Source organism: Chinchilla lanigera, unplaced genomic scaffold (assembly GCF_000276665.1).
Source record: "Chinchilla lanigera isolate Chin_1 unplaced genomic scaffold, ChiLan1.0 scaffold00012, whole genome shotgun sequence".
Taxonomy (NCBI): domain Eukaryota; kingdom Metazoa; phylum Chordata; class Mammalia; order Rodentia; family Chinchillidae; genus Chinchilla; species Chinchilla lanigera.
This window is the reverse complement of record NW_004955413.1, coordinates 33612555-33637224: the sequence shown is the minus strand read 5'-3', so window position 1 is coordinate 33637224 and position 24670 is coordinate 33612555. Positions and strand designations below refer to the sequence as shown.

At 51.5% G+C, this 24670-nt stretch overlaps 2 protein-coding genes across 4 annotated transcripts in view; one reads left to right on the top strand and one right to left on the bottom strand.

Moving 5' to 3' along the window:
* The first annotated feature begins 7733 nt into the window (after positions 1-7733).
* On the top strand, positions 7734-12765 carry Arsa (arylsulfatase A). 3 transcript variants are annotated; one of them, XM_013511654.1, is made up of 10 exons: positions 7755-8050; positions 8255-8505; positions 8671-8911; positions 8992-9210; positions 9285-9454; positions 9737-9861; positions 9940-10067; positions 10241-10343; positions 10440-10565; positions 10660-12097. In XM_013511654.1, exons 2-10 carry the CDS (start codon positions 8288-8290, stop codon positions 10845-10847), a joined length of 1518 nt encoding a protein of 505 aa, XP_013367108.1. In that variant the 5' UTR covers positions 7755-8050; positions 8255-8287; the 3' UTR covers positions 10848-12097. The 3 variants fall into 3 exon arrangements, with proteins under 3 accessions (XP_005379653.1, XP_013367108.1, XP_005379652.1); XM_005379596.2 differs by having other exon boundaries at positions 7734-7837; positions 10440-12765; XM_005379595.2 differs by having other exon boundaries at positions 7757-8050; positions 10440-12765.
* Positions 12766-19240: 6475 nt separating this feature from the next.
* Positions 19241-24670, bottom strand: part of Mapk8ip2 (mitogen-activated protein kinase 8 interacting protein 2) — a gene marked incomplete in the record, with an annotated part of 9893 nt that continues 4463 nt past the window's right edge. The window contains 8 exon segments of the mRNA XM_013511276.1: positions 19241-20039; positions 20174-20272; positions 22486-22556; positions 22679-22786; positions 23440-23549; positions 23632-23804; positions 23912-23987; positions 24261-24670. Coding sequence (XP_013366730.1) covers positions 19967-20039; positions 20174-20272; positions 22486-22556; positions 22679-22786; positions 23440-23549; positions 23632-23804; positions 23912-23987; positions 24261-24670 — 1120 coding nt within the window.

Genomic DNA, 24670 nt, shown 5'->3' with positions numbered 1-24670 from the left:
ACTTACTTTGTAGCCCAGGCTGGCCATGAACTCAAAATGATCCTCCTGCTTCAGCCTCCTGAGTGCTGCAATTATAGGTATGCACCACCACGCCTGGCTCTCCTAACTTTAATAGATGCAAAACTTTGCTACTTTTCATGCTTACTTTGTCCCCTTCTTTGTTCAGGGCAAGAAAAACTAATAAACAATCTCTAGAAGGAGTCCCCAGAGCCCCAGAACCTGAGAACATTAGTATACATTTTTCCCTTCTTCCATGGCAATAAAATAATATCTGCACATGATCACCAAGGAAAAAACCAAAAGCTTATTTCCCAATCTCCTTGCGGGTAGGTGGTGAATTAATTCCGGTCAGTGAGAAGTGAAATGCAGCTCCTGGAAATTTTCCCCCAAAGAGAGCTGAATCAACCTGCTACCTGTGAGGTAAGTATGATGTCCACAGCACCAACTGCCACATTGGGCCATGAGGAAGAAAACCACAATTTAAGAGCTATATGACAGTGAGCTGTAAGAAGCGCGGGTCCCTGGGGAAATAAGGAGCAGCGCTATACTTGCCCTAGGTGCTCATTTCCTGCCTGTGTAAGAGAGATATGCAGCTGCCTTAATTAAGTTACCATTATTTTTGGATTTGGGTATTTGCATCTGAGCCCAATTCTAAGGGACACAAGCGAGGACCAATTAATATCACACTGTGTCAGGTAATTACATTTTACCCATGTTTGGACAGATACATACTAGTATTTATTATGTGTCATAGTTTGTGTCTAGAGGTCCCCCCAAAGCCTCACGCAGTCATGGGGCGGGCTACTAAAGTTTATGACTGATTCATGGTCCAATGCTGGGATTATGGATGTGCTACACCTGCCCTGGGGTGTGTAGTTTGCATACAATGGAAAGGAGGGAAAGAGGCTGCTTGCTGCAGCTCCTCCCCTTCTTTTGCTCTTGTTGCTTTTTCTGTGGTGTGCTCCCCCCATGAACTGTCGCCCTCTGCCATGTGCCACTCTGCCTTGGAGCCAGCTTGGTATGGACTAAAACCTCCACAAACTGTGGGCTAAATAAACCTTTCCTTCCTTAATTGTGGGCCTCAGGTATTTTGTCCCAGCAATGAGAGAAAAGTAATTGAGACATTATGGTTTTAGGTGGAAGTCACATAGAACTAGAAAGAGAAACAGTTATTTTATTTTACTTCCCCAATATTTTAATTCATCAGATTAAAACCTGGAAGAAAACTTGGTGGTGGAGGTAGAGACATGACAGTAATCTTATATACTGTATATGGGAAAAGTTGATGAACTGACTCTAGCCCTACCAGCAGTATGCTCTCAGGAAATCACTTGATCTCTTGCAGCTTCAATTTCCTTATCTATCAAATAAAGAGATCAATACCTACTTCACTGAGTTGTTTGAATAAATAAGACATTTCATGTGGCAAAGCTTAATAGGTAGCACTAAGCACTATGTAAATATAATGGGCTGTAATCATAAAATGGAAGAGAAATTTTATGTATAACTATAAAACTTAAAAAATAATCAGCTCACAAAAGCTCTTCCATTCGTATCTGTATATATGTGTGGGTTGTTAGTTATAAAATAAGAAAAAACTGAAAAAAAATAATGCTAGCTCATAACTTAGGAACATGATGAACAATTCAGGGCTCATTGCCATAAACTTGGATTTCTGACCCATCTTTACATGAAAGCTCTTTAAAATTTTAATATCTTGATTTTATATTATAGAAAACGTTCAAACAATCTTATGCTGCACTTCAAGTTTGAATGTTTTCTATAATATAAAACCAAGATATTTCAATAAGCTGACATTAGTCCAAATGTGGATTTAATCATTTACATTTCCATACAATGCCTGAGTAACTCTAAATGTGATCTTTGTTAAATAAAGTTAACCCTCTGCATCAGCTTTAGCGTTTCTAGATTCAACCACATGAAGACTGAAAATATTGCTTTTGTACTGAACATAGGCAGACTTTTTTCTTGCCATTGTTCCCTAGACAATTCAGTATAACAATTATTTCCATAGCATGTATCTTAGGCATTCTGAGTAACCTGGAAGTGATTTAAAGCCTGTGGGAGGATGTGCAAGGGTTTAGCAAATACTGTATTTTATGGAAGGGACTTGAGCATCCACAGGATGTTGGTATCCTCAGGGGTCCTAGAGCCAAATCCTCTATTTGCTTTCTGTCTTAAAACTATATTTCATTTTTACTGTTTTTAAAGTGTTCAGTGGAGATAAAAAGCAAAGTTGACATGAAGTCTAAATCTCACAGAAAGATAATACTTGTGGGCCTGGCTTGGGTGGGAATAGCCAGAAAGGAGGCCTTAAAATTCCTGTTAAGGAGGAGGCTGTGACAGAAAGCAGAAGCAGAAGGCAGCTCTGCCCACGGGATGGTGGAGGTAAATAGGACCAGAGGACACCCGAGCTGACTGAGAACTTCAGAGAAAGAGCCAACTCCCACCCCTTTCCCAGGGACCCTGCTTCTGTCTGGGTGGCCGAGTATTAGGGTCAATGAAAAGAGCCAAGCAGAAGCTTCCATTTGTACCAAGTGCTGCAGAGCATGTTTTTCTGTGCGGCGGAGTTGCTCTGATTCACTTTGTTTTGTTTTGTTTTGTTTTGTTTTGTTTTGTTTTGTTTTGTTTTGGCAGGGCCTTGCTATTTTGCCCAGGTTGGTCTTAAATTCCTGGGCTCAAGTGATCCCCCTGTCTCAGCCTCCCTGTAGCTGGGAATACTGGTGCTGCCACTGTGTTGAGCTCCACAATGACTTTTAATGATGAGACTTTCTAGTAAGGTAGGGCCAAGCCATGCTCTCAGCATAAACAGCCTCTTGATTGATGGTAGCAAAGAAAACTTGAGACACAAGCTCCTCGGTGGGAGTAATTCCCTCTAGGACGTAAATCTTTAAATCCATCAAAGGTCTTTTTTCAAAATTACATTTTCTGGAAAAGTTTTAAATGTGATTTTAAAAGTCAAATGTTAGCCAGGCATGGCGGTGCAAGCTTCTGATCTAAGAACTTTTGGAGGCTGAGGCGGGAGGTTTGCAAGTTTGAGCCACACCTGAGAAACTTGGTGACTTAACCCTGTTTCAAAATAAAAATTTTTAAAAAGGCTGGGATGTAGGTCGGTGAGAAGATCCTGGATTGAATCCCTAGTACAAAAAAGCAGAAAATCAAACGTTAATGTCCTTATCAGCATGAATGAATGAAATAAAATCAATCAGCTACCAACTTAAACAGCAGTTTAAATTGCTCTGTTTGACTTAAAGAACATAAGACATCCCACCCTGCATGCTCTACACAGTGCAGGAACGTGGAGACTTGGTGCCATTTTCCAGCATGAGACCTCTCAGGTTCATGAACTGTTGTTGTGTATCATAGCATCAAACTCTTAAAATTCTAAATTGCTCTGATTTCATTTTTGATGCCAAGGAGCCTTAACCTCGAGAAAATACAGTAAAAGATAACACAGGTATTGGCAGATTCTGCCCTGGATCCACAGCAGTCCACTCTTGGGCACAGAAAGCTGCACGTTGAGCCACACCCTGATACAGAATTGGACATTATGCACCTCCTCTTAGAAGTCTGTTTATGTGTGTGGTATGTGAGACAGAAACAGATTTAATTTCCTGTTTATAATCAATCCTAGTGAACCTGAGATCCAATCTACTATATGTACTCTTTTATCTGCATTCACAGAATAAGTATCAAGGACATTTCACACATGTGTGACCTCAGAATAATTGTGAATCTGTCAGAATTATCGGTCCATACAATAAAACTTTGGATGATGAGTGAATTGTTCTGTGAGTGTTCTCCAAGATGGGCAAATATTTCTAATCAATTTAAATTTGATAAATGAGTAATGTCTCACAATACCAGTAGTATGTGGTGCCGAATATCATACGATTACAACCAAGCCAAGGGCTCTTCTCTCTCTGCTTCTCTCTCACTCTTGCTCTCTTGCTCTTGCTGCAGGGTTGGGGGTGATGGTCTCCCAACAGCAAGAGGTTATGGAGGAGATCTCATCTGCAGAGGTGGAGGAGAAAAAGGCAGAAGAATCCCTCATTTCAAGTGAGATTAGGGAAATGTGGGAAACAGTGCAAAATGCTGCAGGAAAGCACCGCCCAAATAAGGCTGTAGCACTGAGTGATGAATCTGTTTCATGACAATACAATGTCACATTTCTGCAAAATCCTCAAAAGAAGGCAAAAACAAGTGTCACTGGATAGGTTCCTTGTTAAACCTGTATGCAGCCAACAGAGGGCCGTGATTCCATTTGTGATAGTGAAAGTCATCCACCAACCACAAAGGTTTTCAAAGGTATGTGCAGGTTAATTTGTTTATTTTTCTTTCTATTTTGTATTTTCTTTATTATTCTGCATTACATTACCTTATTGTAATCATTTTTGTATGAGTGTTTTTGAGTTGTGGAACAAATCATCTGAGTTTCCATTATTTCTTTTCTTTTTTTTTTTTTTTTTGTGGTACCAGAAATTGAACTCAGGACCTTGTGCTCACCAGGCAGGTGCTGCGCTGCTGAGCTATATCCCTGCCCTCTGTAATTTCTTATTATTTGACATACAAGTGCTTTGGATTGCATGCATGTATCCAGAATAAATTCTGCTCTAAAGCCAAGGTTTTACTGTAGTATGTAAGCACACTTATTACTGCATAATAGCAAAAAGGTAAAAACCCAAATGCTCAAAGGTGAGAAGTTTTTTCTCGCTTGCTAGCATTGTGACTGAAATGACAAGTGTGAAGACCTTGCTCGACACAAGCAAAGAGGGGTAGGGAGATAGTATGTTCTTTCCTTAGCTGTACAATGGCGTTATGGTTTGTGTCTGGATGTCCCCCCAAAGCCTCATGCAGTCTTGGGGCAGGCTTCTAGATATCTGACTGATCCATGGTCCAATGCTGGGATTATGGGTGTGAGTGCTGCACCCACCCTGAGGCAGGTAGTTTGCATACAATGTAAGGGAGGGAAAGAGGCTGCTTGCAGCCACTCCTCCCTTTTTGTTCCTGCTGCTTTTGCTATCTTCCATGAAGGGCTGCCCTCGGCCATGTGCCCCTCTGCCTTGGAGCCAGCTGAGTATGGACTGAAACCTCCACGAACTGTGAGCTAAGTAAACCTTTCCTTCCTTAATTTTGGGTGTCAGGTATTTTGTTTTGGTTTTTTTTTTTGTTTTTTTGGGTTTTTCTCCGGTACCGGGAACCGAACTCACGGCCTTGCACTTGCCAGGCAGGTGCTTTTGCCACTGAGCTAAGTCCCCAGCCCCCAGTCCTTTACTTTCTATCTTTTTTTTTTTTACTTTCTATCTTAAGACAGGAGCTCACTAAATTGCTAAACTGCTCAGACTGGCCTCAAACTTGGAATCCTGCCTCAGCCTCCCAGAATGCTGGGATTACAGGTGTGTGCCTGAGTCTGACAGTGATTCTTGCTCCTTCCCTGACTAAATCTTTGAAACGATCTCTCACAGCCTTCCTTTTGCGTTCAGGATTGTAACAAAACTTGACCTCTGTTAAAGAGGTGCTTTCAGCTGCTCCACACAGACTTGCCTCTCCACCTTTTCAGCGCTGGGATTATCTCCACCAGGCCTCAGGCTTCAGTTTTCAACTGAAATGCTCCCTCCTGTGGAAGAACCACCCTGTGCATCCAAGGTGGTGCCCAGCACCACCCATCACAGCACCTACACATTGACGACAACATTGTGGAGCAGGCCCAGGAAAGTGGGAGGGAGTCATCTGGCCCCAGGAGCTGCTGCAGAATTCCTTCACCAAGGCAAATGTTCCCGCTGATGGAGCTCAACCACTTCAGCCTCCCTATGCAGAAGCCTCTCCCATCCCTTGTCCAAGGTGCAGAAAGAAGAGACTTAGCGTTCACTGCAGAGCCCCTCTTCCTACTGTGGGCGTTCGTCCCAAATTAGCAATCCTTCAGGCGTCCAAAGCCACTTCCTGAACCCCAGCAGGCTGCCTCCAATTGGGGCTCTATCAATGCAGAAAAAGAACTCACATCTCCAGAATAAAAGATAGCCTGCAGAGCCTGGCTTTGAATGTACCTAGCTGGCAGTACACGCACACTCAGCTCCTCCCTCCTGCCTAGGCCTAAGGTCAGGGATGGCCGAGGCAGCCATCAGGCGAGCACACACCTGAGCTGCCTCCAGAACTCGGGTTAAGTGCCACCATTTGCATAACTTCACAATCCCAGGGCTCTCCCAAGAATAATGGGCAGGTACTGGGGTAGTTCCCAGTTTGCCATTGAAAAAGAAAACGCTTTTCTTTCACGGATTCCTTTTAAACTGGTTCACAGCACCAACCAGCTGTGAGAGATCCAATTACAGGTTCAAAGATTTCTGGGCCATAGAGCTTTGGGTCCTGGCTCCAAACAGAACCAGCAGGACCCAACGCCCACACACAGGCCCAAGAACCACTCCGGAACGTGACAGCAAGGGGACTGCAGTCTGATTCCTGTCTCTGCACCCTCAGCGCTCCTCAGGAGGTCAGCAACAGCCTTGGCCCAGGTTCTTTCCCTTCTCCTCTCCAGCGTCTCTGACCTTCAAACTCTTCCCCACCCCCACTTGACTCGAATCTTTCATCTAAAAATGCCAGCTCCCCAGCCAGAGATGGCTTCAGTGAGTATTGAGTCCTGGTCCCTACCCTAGTCCCAAGGCCCTCCCAGGGCCCTGTCCACTTTCCGCCTGGCACGAAGGTTAGTGACTAGGGAAAATCCTCCGCTCCTGGGTACTTCAGTCTCGCTCATTCTGAGGTTGAAAGGGAAAAACTGTACAAGAGAAACTGTTCTTTTTAAAACTTTGTTCTTTTGAAACTGCCTTCACGGCTTTGTTTACTTTCTTGACCCCTGTAACCACAAGAGTGTAACCAAATATACAAAATGCCTCACTGTACCCCTGTACCCTTGTACTAAGCTTCATAAACTGTTGCTCTTTAATCTACCCTGTAACCAATGATCTCACCCCACCAGCTAATCACAGCTACTAGGCTGTTCTGTCTTGGCTTTGTACCTCCTGCTTGTGCATCATATAAAAGCCCTAGACCATCAGAGATCAGGGCCTGGTATTTTGGGAATGATGCCGATCAGTGCATGTGGACTTAAATAAATCTGCCTCCAAATCCTGGGTGTTCTTTCCGTGGTTTTACTTGCCACTACAAGGTCAGAGGCCTCAGAGGGCCCCCCCCCCGATTGTGGGAGAACCCGCGGCCAGAGGAGATGCCCGGAGGACAGCCACCCTAGAGAGAGCTGCCCTGGGCGAGCTAGGCAAGGCAGGAGCACTTTGCTATCTCGTGTTTCACGAAAAGCATCTGCTGTCGGACACCACACGGCTTTCCCTTCCTTTTGCTCGTTCACGGCGCGCCGTAACACTCCCGGCGCCCAGGCCTCTTAAAGGCCCCCAGTCTCTCAACACCGGAGGGCGGGCTCGGGGAGGGCATGCTGCGCAGGGAGCTCGGGCCCAAGGGGGCCCCCACACCAGCCCTGCGCAGGGAGCGCCAACTGCGTGGTGCACGGCCACCGTCCGCGCGTAGCCAAGACTTCCTGCCAGACCCGTGGCACGACGGCCGCCAGCACCCCGGACCTCCACACCGCCGCGGGCCGACGCCGTCCAGAGCAGGAAGAGGCGCGGAGCTGACGTTGCCCGGGCCCCGCCCCGGCCCCGCCCCGGATCGCTCTTATTGGCCGGCAGGCCCCGCCTCCACATTGGGCCGGGCCCGGCTCTGCTCACCCGCCGTCGCGCCCCGCCCGGCCTCGCGCCCCGCCTCCAGCGCGTCTCGCTCCGCTGAGCGTTTGCGGCCGAGGACAGAGCCGGAAGGGCCGGTGGGTGCTGCCCGCCTCCGTGCTGCCCTCGTCCCCTCTGAAGCGCCCTAGTCCCGCTGCACCCGAGCCCGCGGGCCACTGTCTTGTGGCTGCCAGACCCCGAGACTGAGGCAGACACCGGGGCGACCGCGGCCAGGTCCCCGCGCGGGAACCTGCCGGCGCCCCGATCCTCTTAGGTCTCCGGCGAGGGCACAGCGGCCTCAGCGCTCTCAGGTTCGCTGGCGCCCTGGCAGGCGGCTCGGACGCAGAAGAGTCCTGGGGCGCAGGGGTCTCGGGAAGGGAGGGCCAGGGTCTGCGGTCTCAGGAGAGGGGAAGGTCGGGGTCCCGGTTCTCAGGGGAGGGAAGGGTCAGGGACTTCGGCTCTGGGTCTCAGGAAAGGGGAGAGCCTTGCGAAGCCAGCTTACCCTCCTCCCCAAGGCTCTCTGGAAGCAGGCCTCTCTGTTCCGCCCCATGGGGGCACTCTGGGCGCTCTGTCTAGCCTGGGCTGCAGGCCTGGCCTCTACCAGCCCACCGAACATTGTGCTGATCTTTGCTGATGACCTGGGCTATGGGGACCTGGGCTCCTACGGACACCCCAGTTCTACCACCCCCAATCTGGACCAGCTGGCAGCAGGGGGGCTGCGGTTCACAGACTTCTATGTGCCTGTGTCTCTGTGCACGCCCTCCCGGTAAGTGAGGAGCCCTCACCCACATCCACTTCCTGGAAGAGTCACTGAGGACTGCCGTGTGGGAGGAGGGCCCTGCCTCTTCTGGGGAATCCGTTTCTCCCTCTTTCTACTTTTCCTCCATGCTCGTCTCCATTGGATTCATGGTCTTCTGAACTGTCCCTACAGGGCTGCCCTCCTGACTGGCCGGCTTCCTGTGCGGATGGGCATGTACCCTGGAGTTCTGGGGCCCAGATCTAAGGGAGGGCTGCCCCTGGAGGAGGTGACCCTGGCTGAGGTCCTAGCTGGCCGTGGCTACCTTACAGGGATGGCTGGCAAGTGGCACCTTGGGGTAGGGCCAGGGGGCACCTTTTTGCCCCCCCATCAGGGCTTCCATCGATTCCTGGGCATCCCGTACTCTCATGACCAGGTATGAGCCACCAGGGCCATCAGTCCCCCCAGGCTACCCCACAGACTACCCCAAACCCCTCACTGGAGCTGTCTCCTCAGGGCCCCTGCCAGAACCTGACCTGCTTCCCGCCAGCCACCCTCTGTGATGGTGCCTGTGACCAGGGCCTGGTCCCCATCCCACTGTTGGCCAATCTATCCATAGAGTCCCAGCCCCCCTGGCTGCCCGGATTAGAGGCTCGCTATGTGGCTTTTGCCCGAGACCTCATGGCTGACGCCCAGCGCCAGGGTCGTCCGTTCTTCCTGTACTACGCCTCCCACGTGAGTACCCACAGTTCTGCCCTCCCCACTGCCCTTGACTGCTCACCAAGGCTGACTCCTGTTTCTGCCCCCAGCACACCCACTACCCTCAGTTCAGTGGGCAGAGCTTCGTGGGGCGCTCAGGCCGAGGGCCATTTGGGGACTCCCTGATGGAGCTGGATGCAGCCGTGGGGGCCTTGATGATGGCTGTGAGAGACCTGGGGCTGCTTGGAGAGACGCTGGTCATCTTCACTGCTGACAATGGGTATGCCAAGCAGGCAGGGCATACTCATTGCTTAGATACAGGCGAGGCCCCTGATGGTCTTATGAAATAAGGGGGTCTAAAAAGAGTCTGTCCCTATAGTGACCTCCAGATCTCAGTTAGGGGACTGCAGGTACAAGGAAGTACTGGTCTTGGTAAGCTGGAGAGGACAGGCATGTACTGGCCATTTCAGGGCAAGTACCTCAGAAATGCAGCGGTATTGGTCACCCAAAGGGAATCATAGGCCCTGGGCCTTATTGCTGATGACTTTCTTGTATGTCCCAGACCTGAGACTATGCGTATGTCCCGTGGCGGCTGCTCTGGCCTCCTGAGATGTGGGAAAGGGACGACCTTCGAGGGTGGGGTCCGAGAACCTGCTGTGGCCTTCTGGCCAGGCCACATAACTCCAGGTCAGTCTCCTCGAGGCCTCCTGGCCCTGCCTCCAGCCTTGCTGGCAAGCAGTGTAACAAGCAGCCCTTTGGCCCCAGGTGTGACCAACGAGCTAGCTAGCTCCCTGGACCTGCTTCCCACTCTGGCAGCCCTGAGCGGGGCCCCCTTGCCCAACGTCACCTTGGATGGTGTGGACCTCAGCCCTGTGCTGCTGGGCTCAGGAAAGGTAGGGCTAGTGACCCCTCAGTCCAGCTTGTCCTCCTGGGGTGAGGGTGGCAGTGCCTGAAGTGTCTGTGTCTCACATCTCCTTTGATGAATGACATTCAGGGGGTGCCTTGGTGGGCCAAAAAGGGTGACAGCCAAGGCCCCTCCCACCCCATGACCTGACTCTACCCCTAGAGCCCTCGGGAGTCTCTCTTCTTTTACCCGACCTTCCCAGACGACATCCATGGGGTCTTTGCTGTGCGGAGTGGGAAGTATAAGGCTCACTTCTTCACCCAGGGTAATTTCCTCTTCCTGGCTGCCCCACCCTAGCCCCCAGTAGCCCTAAGCCCTGGCCTCTGTTCTTGCCCTGGGCACATACCTGACTCCTCTCCAGGCTCCGTGCACAGTGACACCACCCCAGACCCTGCCTGCCATGCTGCCAGCCCCCTGACTGCTCATGAACCCCCACTGCTCTATGACCTATCTGAGGACCCTGGTGAAAACTACAACCTTCTGGATGGTGAGGCTGAGGTCAGCCCAGAGGTGCTGGGAGTGATGAAGCACCTTCAGCTGCTGAAGGCCCAGTTTGATGCAGCCATGATCTTTGGCCCCAGTCAGGTGGCCCAGGGGGATGACCCTGGCCTGCAGATCTGCTGCAAGCCCAGCTGTACCCCCTATCCAGACTGCTGCCACTGCCCAGAGCCTCAGCCCTGAAGCCCACGTCCATGGGAAATTCCCCAAGACCCCTGGCCATGGGCAAATCAAGATTGGGCACTGTGAAGGGTGGGGTACAGGTGTATAGAGTTTGTATTAATAATGTAATTACACCAGCTGAGACTTGCAGGTGTGATAATTCATCTCTTTGCTGTAACTGTGAGGTCAGTGCTGCAACCCTGTGTTCCAAGTGAAGAAACTAAGGTGCAGAGAATTGAGGGATTTGTCAAAGGTCATTCAGCCAGGAGGAGGCTGTGCTGGAATTTGAGCCCAGGAGTCCTGCCTCCTGCTGCCCCACCCTGGTGATCCATGTCAGTGTGTGCACATGTCAACCTGGAGTCTGGACAGATCCACACAGGAGCAGTAAGTGCAGGAGTAAGGGTGGGGCAAGGGCTAAATAGCATAGTGGCCACAGACCAGTGACAATGCAGAGCTCCCGGGACAGGCAGGTTTTCTTGGAAGAAGCATTCTCTGAGGCACGGGAACTGGCCTTCTAAGTTCTTATCAGAATCCTGTCTGGACCAGGTAATGAGCCACCCATTCCAGGTGGGCAAGGAGGGGAAAGGGAGGCCCTGCTGTCTCCTAGGAAGGCAACCCTGAGTCAGCCCCTTGGGGCCTCTTCCCCTCTCAAGCTCTGCATTTTGCCTATGCACATACTTCCTGTCTCCTGGTTTCACCTTTGATCCAATACTAGCCATCTTCTGCCAGGTAGACAAAATGATGTCTTAAGGACATCGGTCTGGCTGGGTTCCATCATGCTGAGAATAAAACCCAAACTCTGTTCAGTGGCCTCCCCTATTCTCAGGGCCCCACAGAACCTCACTGCCCTTCAGGCTTCGCAGGCTGACTGACTGCCCCAGCCCTTGTTCTGCCTCCATCACTGGCTTCCTCTGTAGAGAGGGTTCTTCTGACCACCTGCCTGTGATTGCACAGCTTAGCATACAGGTATCAGTACCTGCCCAGATGGCATGTCACATGCCTGATGACCCTCAGTGCTAGCCATGTGGGTACAGTGTCATCTGGCTGTGCTGATATGTTGACATGGTGGACTCTGTTTTCCTTACTAATGAATCCCCACATTTTTCAGAGGTAGGTGGAGGCACTTTCACCTCCAGCATACAGCCTCTCCTTGATGCATGAGGGCCATGACCAGTCTGAGCCAGTCACTACCCCATGATTGGTCCCAGTAGTGAAAGGTGGGGGGCAGTTCTCTCCATGAAGTCCTGGCTGTGGCCAAGTCACTGGCCCTCAATGGGCATTGTGCAGCTGCTAACCCAGAGTCTGCAGCTGCCTGCTGCAGAGCACTGAGTGTGAGGAAATAAACCCTGCCTATCTAAACCACTGGCCTTGGTGGAATGAGATCTGAATGGGGTGTGGTGTGTGTATGTGTGTGACTGTGAGACATAATCTAGGTCGTTTCCACTCTGGTTGAGGAATGTGCTGACCACACCCCCAAGGCCTGCTGCATCTTGATGGCCCCACCAGCCAGTGATGCTGGCCCAGAGAGGGCCCACATGCGTTGGTGGATGCCTCGGTTTCTGATGAACACAGAGAGGAACTGAAGCAAATCCTGATCCAGGTATCGCATCAAAAGAACAAATCCTCCAGCAAAACTAAATGAATATGAATACTCGGGCACACGGTGCAGGGCCCTGCCCCAGCCTCCTTCACTGGGGTGGTGTGACTGCAGTACTGACCTCCACGTCCATTCACCATCCATGCAGCACTAGGGTGAAGTGGCATCTGAGGAGAACCCCTCCTTTCCACAGTACTTCCTGTCTAGCAGAAGAGGCCAGCTTAACTCTCTCAGATGCACATGGGACTCCAGTGCTATAAGAATCATACCTCTTGTAGGGAGAAAATCCAGATGTTCTCTATATTACAGGCTGGTGACGTGGGACACACATATGAGTAATGTGATCAGGCTGTATACTTAGGATATGCATACCGAGTCATGTCACTATATATTTTATTCATCAATAAAAATCTGTAAGAAGTGCTTCAAAGGAAGAGTGTGCCTGATTATACCAAAGCATAATCATGGAGGGAGCAGGCAGACAACTGACCCTGCCAGACATGTTTTCCTGTCAACTAATATCTGACAGGGCCCTCAAACCCACTTTTGGCACCCAAGATTGCAGAAAGAGGCAGACCCTCCTACCCTCCTGTTCCTCTTCCAATTTTGCTATGGTTATTTGCATGCAGAAATGCTTGTTTCTCATCATCAGCTGTTCTGGCCCAATGCACTCTCATGGGCATACATAGATGATAGAAGATATTTGTACATGCATGCACACGCGTACACATGCACACTCACAGACACTGTTATTGTAGCCCCAAATGCTGTTCACAACTCCACTCTCCTCTGCTGTTGATTAAAAAAAAAAAAAAACTCCTTTGCCTATGAGCATCAGTAATCTGTTCGCTTGTCTGGCGACTGTCATTGCTAGGGAGCAGTGTCCGCAAGGAGCCCTTCTGGAGGAGCGCTTGGAATAGACAGAACAACAATGTCCTGTCCTGTGTGGGAGGAAGGGGAAGTTCTGGGACCGGAGTGACTGGCAGAGGAGGGGCAGCACCTGCACAGAGGGCTCTCCCTACCCTTTCCTTGGCCCCACCTTCTTCTACTGTCCCCTATCCCCCAAGTGACCAGAAGGGGGAGCAAAGGGGTGTTTCATTAAATGTGTAGTGTTGACATTTGCCTCTTCTGGGTTTTTTTGTTTTTTGTCTTTTTGAGACAGGGTCTCGCTATGCAGTTCAGGCTGGTCTTGAACTCACTTTGTAGCACAGGCTGGTCTCAAACTCACAAAGATCCTCTGGCCTCAGCCGCCCGAGTGCTGGGATACAGGTGTGTGCCACCACACTTGGTGCCTCTTCTGTTTTTTTTAATCCCAGTCCAGGGGATTGAATCCAGGGCCTTCCGCACTGAGCTATATCCCCAGGCTTTATTTTATTCCCTCCCCCCGCCAGCTTTAAAAAAAATTAAATTTTGAGACAGAGTCTCACTAAGACACTAAATTGCCCATACATTTGGGGTAAACAAGTGGGAGGTGCACCAAATGTGCACAAGTGAAAACAGAAGGAAAAGCAAAGTCATCATGTGGTCATCAGCTTAAACAATGGTCAGACAGCTTTGGGGTCTGCCCTGTATTTTTTTTTTTAAATTTCTTTGCAGTAATGGGGATTGAACCCAGGGCCTTCACACTGAGCTACATCTCCAGCTTTCTTGTCGGGGAGACAAGGTCTCAGTAAGTCAATATGTTGATCAGGCTGAGCCCTAACTTGTGATCCTCCTGCCTCAGCCTCCCAGAGTGCTGGGATTATAGGCATGCCTCATTGTACCTGTGGGTCTGCATTGTTTCATTTTCCTTTCTGCAAAGCTGTTTATGTGAGAGGATGTTTGTGCTTACTCTATGAGGGAGCCCCAGGCTCAGGCTGACCTTGGGTTCTAAGGTCTGGGTGACTTTGGGTGCTGCAGGAGCCAGGAAGTGTGGCTCATCCAGAGCTGAATGTGGATTTCACACCAATTCTGTAAGATGAGACTCAGCTTCAGGGAGAAGCCTGAGTTGCATGCTGACTGACTTTCCACATATACCTCACACCTGCACATGCCCCCCACCATACCTGTGACACAGGAGACTGAGGGCATGGCAGAGCTGGCTGGGGAAGTGGGCACGACCTATTATTACAAAATCCCAGGGCATATTCACAGAACAGTTCCCAAAGCCCTGCACATGAACCTCTCATGAGAAGTGGAGCAGGTTTTCCCTAGGATGGCCTGGACCTGATGTCAGCCTAAAGAGTGGGTGACACAAAAAGACAGTCAACCCTGAGCTCTTTTCTACTGTTTTTCTCATATCAGTCACTATCACACTATGGAATGTACCTTTTTTCATACTTTTTCTTGACCAAAACTCACTCTGAAGAGCCTATTTCTTTTCCTACCTTTAAAAAATGTAAAACCTGGCTACCTTTTGCACTTTTCTTGACCAATTCTAGAAAGCACCTCTAGAAGGAAACTTCAGCACCCCAGAAACCAGTAAAACCTGTGTCCACACGTGCTCCTCGGGGGTGTGGTACACTTTGCTCAGCACTAAGACAATACTCCCTAACACCCTGTCCTCTCTTCCGGGGTGCCATTTACTTCCGGATCAACCTCACCCTTGCATGGAGGGATTTTGACTCCCTGCTTGTTGTGCAGAGGATCTTCTCCAAGTTTTCTGGTTGAGGATTTTGCTCTCTGTGCTTTCCTTCTTTCCCCCTTCTTTTCTCCCTCCCTCCCTTCCTCCTTCTTTCCTTTCTTCTTCTCCTGTTATGACTTGTGTCTAGATGTCCCCTCAAAACCTCGTGCAGTCATAGTGGGGCTTTTTCAGAGGTGGCTGGATCTAGACTGTGTGATGCTAGAATTGATTCATAGTGCAACTTTAGGATCAAGGGCACTAGCCTAAGGGTGTGAGTGCTGCCCACTCTAAGTAGCCTGGATAAGATACAAGAGACAAAAAGAGCTGTGGTTGTCCCTTGCTTGTTTGCTTGCTTGCTTGCTTTGCTACCTCCTGCCCCCCATGAACTGTTTTCTGCAATGCCTGCCCGCCATGCCATTCTTCCTTGGATCCAGCCGATTATAGACTGAAACCTTTACAAACTGTGAGCCAAAGAAACTTTTCTTCTTTCATTGTTGGGTGTTGGTATTTTGTCTCAGCAATGAGAAAGTAACACACTCCCCTCCTTCTCTTCTCCCCCTCCTCTTCCTCCTCCTTACCTCGCTTCTCCTCCTCCTTTGTGCAGTACTGGAGACTAAACTCAGCACCATTCTACTGCTGAGGTACAACTCCAGCCTTTCTACTTTTTGAGACAAGGTATTGTTAAGTTACCCAGGCTGGCATTGTAGGGTGCATCAATGGAGGACATAGGCAAATTTATTAGGCAGTTAGAAAGTAAGAGAAAATGGGAAGGGACCACAGCTTGAGGAGCTAAAGTGGGTACGGCCCTGAAGGGGTCAGACTGGCCCTTCAACAAAGGTGAGCATTTTTTTTCTTTTTTTCTTTTTTTTTTTTTTTTGTTTTTGAGACAGGGTCTTTCTATATATTTTGGGCTGGCCTCAAACTCACAGCAGTTCTTCTGCTTCAGCCTCCTGAGTGCTGGGATCACAGGTGTGCACCGCCAAGCCCGGTTTGGTGAGCTTTAATGTTACTTCAGTTCTGGTTTTGCAAGATGGCTGACTCTTCCTTATCACTTAAGGAGGCAGTCAATCTTCATGAGATGATTGTGTCTGCTTGGGGAAGTTTTGGTTTTTCAGAGGCTTTGCTGAAATCCAAGGTGAGCATAGGTTTAGGGCAATGATTGTAGACTTCTGGGTGCTTATTTATGTCCTCAGTGTTAAAGGGGGATGAGGTAGGTTATATAAATTTAGGGCTATTCAACCTTGTACTGGCAGCTTTTAGACAGACACTCCCTAAATGATTAATTTGAGGATGTGCAGAGCTGAGAAAAGATCTGACCCAAAGTCTTAAGGTAGTAAAGGAGACAGAAATTGAAAGTTAAGCTTTGTTCTGCTTTTAGTGACCCATTTGGCATCTATAGGCCCAAGTTAACAGTCACTGCTTTTTAGCAAAAGCATCTAAGTCCCTGGACCTCAGAACAAAACACAAATCTTGTTTGTTTTCTCTGTGGTAGTCTCAGATGGCCTGTGCTGCTTTCCCATCCTGCAGGTGAAGCATTTGGCTGGCACCCAGCCTGGAGGAACACCTGCCTGGCCTCCCTCCTTTCCTGAAGCTCTGGCGCACTGCTCATTCTGCTTCTGGTGAGGCTTCTGGGAAGGCAGCAGCTGCCCCTCTGCACTTGGTCTGAAGTGTGAGGAAGCTGGAAGATGTGAAAGGGTGAAGGAGCTGGTGTCTGAGTAATCACACATCAGGGCATTTTGCTCTTGTGTTTAGAAGGGCTACCATGATCTGAGGGTTTCTTGTTCTTTGGTAGCAAAAGCTAGTGAGCACCTGTCAGACACTGCACAGGCCAAGTGAAGGGCCAGTAGTTGCAACTCTTGATGCTTTTCATGTTTCAGTAGTTTTCAGTACTGTCACTAGCGTGCGGTGTGTGATTCTGCATGTTATATTTTCTTTATTTTTGTGCTGTCCTGAGGATCATTAGGCAAGTGCTCTACTCTTGAGCTACATCCCCAGCCCTTTGTATTTTATTCTGAGGTAAGGTCTCACTAAGTTGCCCAGGCTGGCCTTGGATTTACAATCCTTCTACCTCAGCCTCCCACAGTGCTGGCATGATAAGCCTGTGCCCCAAACTCGTTTACCCAATATTTCTACTAGGTAAACATATTTAATTTATTGAACCTTATTGGTCAATATTTAGATACCTTTATGCGTTCATTATTTTTACTGCTTTTTTGTGGGGCTGGAAAGTAAACCTGCTAGGTACATGCTCTACCACTGAACTCCAAGTCCAACCCTTTCGTTATTTTGAACAAGAATACAATGAACACTTCTGTGTAGAAAGCTTTGTGTTTAGGATGCTGTCGTTCAGCTACATTTCTAAAAGCCAGAGCAGTGGAGTTGGAAGCATCACACAAAACTCTGAAACCTGCCTAGGCCAGGATCACAACGCAGGGGCACAGACAGCTATGACAGCTCTGGGCCCCCAACACCCAGCAAAATAGGTTACCCAGCAGCATTTAGGGAATGTCAGCAAGAAAAACTCAGGGAGAAGTGGGCAGAGATGTGGGGCTGGGATGGGCCAGGCTGAGGTTGGACAGAGTGCAGCTGCAGAGGGTAAGAGGCAGGCACGGGTGCAGGAGAGTTTGCTGGTGGAGGCCGGGAGCCTCAAGAAGGCTATTTGTTGCATAAAGATCCAGGAGGAAACTTGAGGTGGTTGGATCTAGAAAGGGATGGGGAATGGGGCAAGGGACAGACTTCAGGATGACAGTGTGGGGGTAAGAGTGATAGGAGGAGGCCGAGGTAGCCCCAGGTCTGCAGGTCAGGTGACTGGGAAAAAATGTGAAATGTAGACAAGGAAAATAGAGTAGGTGGGGAAAAGTCAAGGTGACTGCGGCATCCCCTGGGCCACTGCAGTGTCCGTAGGGGTGAGCACTAGCCCCTTGCCCAGTTGAAGGTGTAATCTCAACAGTCAGCTGGAGTGGAAGTTAATACACAGCGTGGACACTGCCCACATGATCAAGTCCACAGGATGGATGCAGGCAGTGAGGAGACCCAGGACACATCCTGGGGAGAACCTGCAAGGAGCCAAGCTCCAGGAGATTCAAGAGCTGCCGAGGGACCATGGTGGTGGCAGCAGCTGGGAAGGGCACCAAGCACATCCAGCACTGCCCCAAGGGCAGCAGGAAAGGTTGCCCACATGAACATGCTAGAACAGGCTGGGCCCCAGGGAGGACACCGGGCAGCCAGGCACAGAGAAGTCCTATATGACCAGGGCAGACAGCATAGGGGACAGTGTCCATGTGCAGCTGGTCCAGCCTGAGGGTTGGTACTAGGCCTGATTCTAAGCACCCCAAGGGTTGTCTGCTTCTGTACATTGTACGAGCAGCAAAAGTGTAGAGACGTGTCCTCTTGGACACACGGGATGCTTTTGCATGGGGAATAAGCTGCAGATCTATTGTGTGCAAGTCTGTGTGTTCCTGGTCTGTCCCGCCGCATCAGTGTACTCACTTGGACCAACCTGGGCTGTTGCATCCTAAAATCTGTTTGTTGGCTCACCAAAACATTTGAGAAGAAATGTATGATTTCTAGACACTATTTCTTAATTTTTTGTGTAGAAAATTGTCAGTATTCCCATCCTGCTCACTCTTTCATTCCCAACCTTCCTCTGTTGTCCTGTCACCCCTGGTCAGGCAAGGGACACAGGCCCACCCCTGGGCACCTGGGCCATGCTGACTTCTGCTCAGATATGGGGATCACTGATGTTCCAGGAGAGAGCTGGGAGAGGGCATCCACAGTCATCTATAGGCACAGGGAAAAAGTCACATATTTGCTTTTATCTTTTTGTGCACAACTTTCAAAATATCAGTTTTAAGACCTAAATACTGCCGGGCATGGTGGCACATGCCTGTAATCCCAGCACTCAGGAGGCTGAGGCAGAAGGATCGTTGCAAGTTTGAGACCAGCCTGGACTAAAAAATGAGCTCAAGGCCAGCCTGAATTGCATAGAGACCCTGTCTCAAAAAGACAAAAACAAACAAATAAACAAAGATGTAAATACTGTATATTGTTTTTCAACCCAACCATCACATGGGAAGGACTTGGTGCTGTGGCCAGTGCCTTCGCTCTGGCCTCAGCTTTCTACATACCAATCAAGTGTAAGTGGGGACCTCTGCTGGGCCTCTAGACCTGAGGAGGCCTCACGCACCCTTCCAGTGAAGCTCGACTTCAGGAGATTCTGAAGGGCTCTCTGCATCCCCACAGCCATTGCCTTGGGGTCTCCATCTCTCCTGTCACAGGTGGTACCCCATAGAAACAGCCAAGCTCACACCAAGCAGAGTTTATTGAGGCCACGGGCAGGGCCCATGTACACAGCGTGCCCACATGGGCAGATTTTCCTGGACTGCGGGGGTGCTAGCGGCAAAGCAGATGATGTGGGGTGGTGCCCAGCAGGGCCCCCTCCTCCTAGCAGCATGGGGGCTTCAGTGGGCATCCAGAAACACTACTAATCACCCCAAGCCTCCCTCAGGAAATGCCCCCTACTTCCCCCAGCTCCCTGTAGAATGGGTCCCTCTCTGTCCCTGTGGTCAAGGATGGGATGATCCCTTGAGATTCACTATAAAAATTAAAATTCCTTTATAAATTACAGGGGAAGGGCAGAAGTGGGTCACTGGGGAGCTTGTATCATGGGTCACCTCAAGCCTCACCTTCCTCCACACCCCCCAAGTTCTGACCCCAAAATAGAGAGCAAAGGGTGAGGTCTGCAGGCACAGAAAAGGGCAAAGACGGAGGAAAGGGGAAGTTGAAGGTCAGGACAGAGGACAACAGAAAGGATGCATTGAGGAGAAGTGGGTGGCACCAGGGGCTCCACCCTCTGCAGCCCCCACAGCCATGCCCTGGGGATTGAGGACGAGATTTCTCAGCCTGGAGACCCCCACAGATGTGGGGCCCCACATCCCCCAGTCCAGTCCTTGCCAAAGCCATGGCGGCCTGAAGACACCCCAGCTGCAGCTGCCCTGGAGTGGTGAGGTGGGAGCTGAGGTGCAGGTGGCTACTCCAGGTAGATGTCCTCTGTGGGGCAGGCGTACGCCAGGTGCTCCTGGTAGTACTCCAGGAAGGCACGGCTGCGAGAGAAGTGCTGGTCAGTCCCGATCCACTCCCTGCCCACTAGTCCAGCGACCTTGTGCACACCACTGTGCCCTTCGAGACCCCACACGCTCCGCTCAGTCCCCTCCCCATCTCCACAGGCGTCACTCACCCGACACTCTGCGCCACTGGCCTCATGGACTCCTGAGACACAAAGACGTGGCAGGCGAAGCGGCTCAGCAGGGGGTGTTTGGTAATGAAGCCAAAGTAGCTGTGGGGAAGGCAGGTTGAGGGGCATCAGAGCACTGACCCCCTAAAAGATTTGGAGGCAAGGGGCTTGGGGAGGAGATCTGAAGGTGCTTTCCTTGGGTCCCAGTTCAGGCACAGCACCAGGCACCCAGGAGGAGCCAGTGCTCTAATTCCTGGGCAACCAGGGGACCCCCATGCTGTCCCGTGATAAACTGCTGGCTCGGCCTGGCCCAGGCCTCCTCTGCAGCCTGGCCTCGCTCCTCTAAGCCTGCAAACATTTGTCTCTCCACTCCTCATTCCCACCTCAGCAGCACTAGTCACCTTGCCTCTCCAAATCCGCCCATCCTCTTCTCCCAGACATTAACGTCTACTGTGTCCAGCAGAAGGGGTGGCCAGTTCTGGCATGCAGGAGGCGAAACCCCACCTGAAACTGTGGCCAATCTGATCTACCTTCTCAGGGCTTTGCAGTATTGTGGCCCCACCAGACATGAAGCACACAATAGTATCACTGCGAGGACACTGTGGTCTGATGCCCAGAAATAAATCACAAGACCAGTCTCAAATAATTATAACAACTGCTGACCCTGATGCTGCTTACTACTAAGAAGGGGCCATCCCAGGTGCTTCCTCGTATCAACTCACATCAGCCTCTCTGTGTCCTGACAGACAGCTAAGCACAGGAAAGGTCAATCTCTTGACCAAAGACACACAGCCAGCCTGCGACAGCCCACAGGGCATTCTATGATCTTAACACTGCATATTCCTGCTTCATCAAAACCCAGGGTGCCGAGCACGTTCCTGATCTACCGCCAACTTCACAATGGAGCAAATTAAACACTATCTGCTTTTTTAGTGCTCCTCATGGAGGAGGATTGGGCCAGGATCTGAAGCCACAGATATCAGGAAGGTCTGTGGGAGCATCACTTTTCGGCTTGCCCATCCCATCCCACATCTGACTGCATGGCCATCTTTTTCTCTCCTAGAATTGCAGCTGGGCAGTCCAACCTGGAGGTCTGAGCCTGGGGTATGTTTCCTCTGAAGAGAAACAGGTGGCTGTTTTTCATCTTCTGGCAGTGGCCCCAGGGTGACCTGGGTTTAGTCTGAGCCCCACGCTCATGCCTCTGAGGGGCATGTGGACAGCAGGTCCCAGAAAAATACCTTCCTCCTCAGCAGAGGCCAGCAAACAGCTCTCCTGTTCTCTTCACAGACTCCAGTTGACCCCAACACCCTCATATCTGTCTCAACCCCAGCCCAGCAGCACCCTGTCTCCTGCGTCCCTGGCTGTGAGGACTTCTTTCTCCAGCTCTTTCCCGCCCCATGAGCCTGTGCTTGGTGCTGTTTCATTCTGCCTCCTCTCTCCTTCATCTAGAATACGCGGACCTCCTGGGTAGGGGTCTGCAGCTTGGGAGGAAGCTGCACACACACGAGCAAACACACACACACCCTCCCCTGCCCCCCCCTCACCAGCTCTTCCTCCCTTTCTCTCCTCTTCTCCCTGTCCATTTTGTCTGCTTCCAGGTCTCCCTCCTCAACTCCACATGCATATGACCAGTGGCCATTCCAGCCTCACTGTGTCTAACTGCTCCCTGCATCTCCTTCCTCTTCATGGGTCACTGTCTGTCCATTACCCAGGTGACTGGCACCCTCAATCCCTCCAGGCCACCTCTGCAGCCACCTGTCTCCTCATGTGCACCTGATCAAGCCATTCTTCACAGCAGCCAGAGCCAGCTGGTCAGCCTACCTGGGCCACCCTCCCACAAGGACCTGCTGTGGCTCCATCACTCATGGGATACACCATAAGATCCCCATGTGGTCAAAAGGGCTGAGATCTCCGCTGACACTGGATTGCTCCTCAGCAGCCTAGGTGCTCCCACAGAACCTGGGGTCCTCACCAGTACATCTCCACAGCCTTAGTCCAGCTGGCCCTAGACAGGATGATCTACTTCCCCAACTATCTCTGGTCCATCTCCTGAGCTCTACCTTCTTGAGTTCCCAGAGGACTCACCTCCTCCACAGGTCAGCCCCCCAGTGACCACACAGATGTCCTCCAGACTGCCCACTGAAGCTGCCAGCACTTCTGCATCTGTGTGTCTGTGCATCAGTGTCCCCGCCCTGTCTGTCCAGGAGCCTAGGTCTGAACAGGAACCTCACTGCGGGCCTCTCACTGTAGAGGGGACCTAGAGCACAGCAGGCCCTAGAGGCTTGTGGGGACCCTGGGGAAGGGTAGGCTCTCACCAGCTATTGCGGGGGTGACAGCCGCAGAAGGAGATGTTCTTCATCTGGAAGAAGTGGCTGCAGCGCTGGAACTGGAGCAGAGATGGGCAGAGACAGCCACGTTGGACAGAGGAAGCCAGGGACACTCTGGGCCACCCTCGTACCCTATTCCACACCTCAGCCTCTCCCAGGCCCCTGGACCCCACACCCCCACCTCAGGCCCTCCTCCACTCAGACTCAGCTTGACACCCCGCAGAGAGATCTCAAGGTCACAGGAGGCAGGAGGGCGCAGGTGGACAGTCAGCTTCCGGGCAGTGGCAATCTGAGAAAGAAGTTGGGGGAGAAAGAGGTTCTTGGGGGCCTACAAGGGCCTCTCACACCCACTGGGGAGCTATGCCTGGTCTTTGCAGAGCCTAACGACTTGGCAGCGCAGACTGTAAGGCACGATGCTGGAAGAGGAGACGTGGCCTTGGCCAGTGGGGCTTCACCCTACACCCAGCGGTCTGTCCCCTTCTGTTCCTCCACCAGGCTGCTCCTCCGGCTCAGGTGACAGGAACGCACCCGCCCCGCTAGGCTCCTCAATGCCTAGTCCCCGGAACCGCATGGGCTGGTTCTTCCTGCTTCCTGCTGGCCCCGTCAGCCCCAGGACTGGCAAATGGGCAGGCGTCACGAACGTGCCATGTGAACAGATGAGTGAGCAAATGGCTCCCAGGGAAGGGACTGTGAGAGCTGGTCTCAATTTTCAGACAAGAGAAGAAGGGTGAAGGGGAAGAGGGGCTGGCAGAAAGGTGAAGTCCCCACAAGACTGGCCCAGAGCATGGAGGTGACAGGGGCGCAGCTTCACCCTGTCTCAAGTCTGTCCGCTTAGACCTCTCATCAGGGCAGTGAACTTATCGCGAGAGGAGGGCAGCAGCTTTGGAGCTACCAAGAGCTGTACCAGCCTTCAGCCTATGCCCACACCACCTCCACACTGACCTTCTGCATGGCCGCACACAGGATGCCATTGCCCTGGTGGCAGGGCACCTCCACAGAGCCAAGGAACTGCACATCAAACCGCTCTACCCAGCAGGGGCTCCGCTTGCTCCCTGGGGGTCACACGGGTCCAGGTCAGGGGGGTGTAGAGGAAGCATCTGGAGTGACAAGCTCCCTTCGGGGACAGGGCCTCACCTAGCAGATCCTTGGCAGGGCCAGGCACTGCGTGGGCGTAGAAGGCTGGGAACACTCCACGCTCCCCGGTGCGCATGTTGAAGCCTCGGAACCAGAAGTCATCCTCCTCAGCTTCTACCAGCACTGGGTCATCCACGTCTAGCTCCAGCTCATCTGGATGTCGAGGGATGAACCTAAGATCAAGCAAGAGGTCAAGAGCCATCTTGGCTGGGTCCTGTGGCAGTGTCCTGCAATGTCTGTGGATGGACACTGGGGTCTCCCAGGGCATGGGGCAGTATACCTGAAGACAGCCCGGTGGGTCTGCTCCCTCTCCTCCCCGTTCACCAAACAGGAAAAAAGGCCAAAGGATTCTGTGCCTGAGAGACAGAGATGGGGAGAGGGAGGGACTCAGCTTCGGGTGGAGAGGGTGGGCAAGGGCACGAAAATACTCGAAGGCCTGGCCTGGGGCTACAGCCAAGTTCTCCCCTCCCAACAAGCTGTTGTGGGGTATGGTCCACTAGGGGCAGGAGCACAGCAGATGGCCCCATTCGCTGCCCAAAAGAGGTCAGAGGAGGCCAAGGCCCATCTATGCCACATACTCTGAGTGCCATGTGGGACCCAGGACATTTTTGTCCCCACCTCCCACTCACTGGAGGATCGAGAGGTGCTGTTGACAAACACATTGAGAAACTTCTTGGAGAAGGTGAGGTCAGGGCTGTCGGGAGAGTCATCTGCTGGGCCCTGCTCGCTGCCTAGCATTCCGGCACCGGCCTCCTCCTCGCTGGCCTCCCCGCTGCTGTCCTCGCTGTCCTCACCCAGGCCGGCACACCGTCGCAGGCTCACCAGCTCTAGCTGCGTGTGCTCATCCACCACCAGCGTGTACTTGACCGCGTCATACACCAACGAGGCGTCCAGCGGTGCAGCGGAGCCCGAGCCCCGGCCTCCCGGGGGACCCACACTGTCCTCCGCCTCATCCTCGTCCTCCTCGTCCTCCTCGTCCTCCTCCTCCGAGCAGGCGGCCGAGCAGGCGCGGCCAGGGCGCGCGGGGCGGCCGGGTGCC

What these genes read in the sequence shown, in the direction of transcription:
- Arsa (XM_005379596.2), top strand. Translation starts at nt 8,288, where the DNA reads ATGGGGGCACTCTGGGCGCTCTGTCTAGCCTGGGCTGCAGGCCTGGCC. An exon ending in TCCTGTACTACGCCTCCCAC is followed by an intron (nt 9,211 to 9,284) that starts GTGAGTACCCAC and finishes TTCTGCCCCCAG; the next exon opens with CACACCCACTACCCTCAGTT. An exon ending in GGCTCACTTCTTCACCCAGG is followed by an intron (nt 10,344 to 10,439) that starts GTAATTTCCTCT and finishes ACTCCTCTCCAG; the next exon opens with GCTCCGTGCACAGTGACACC.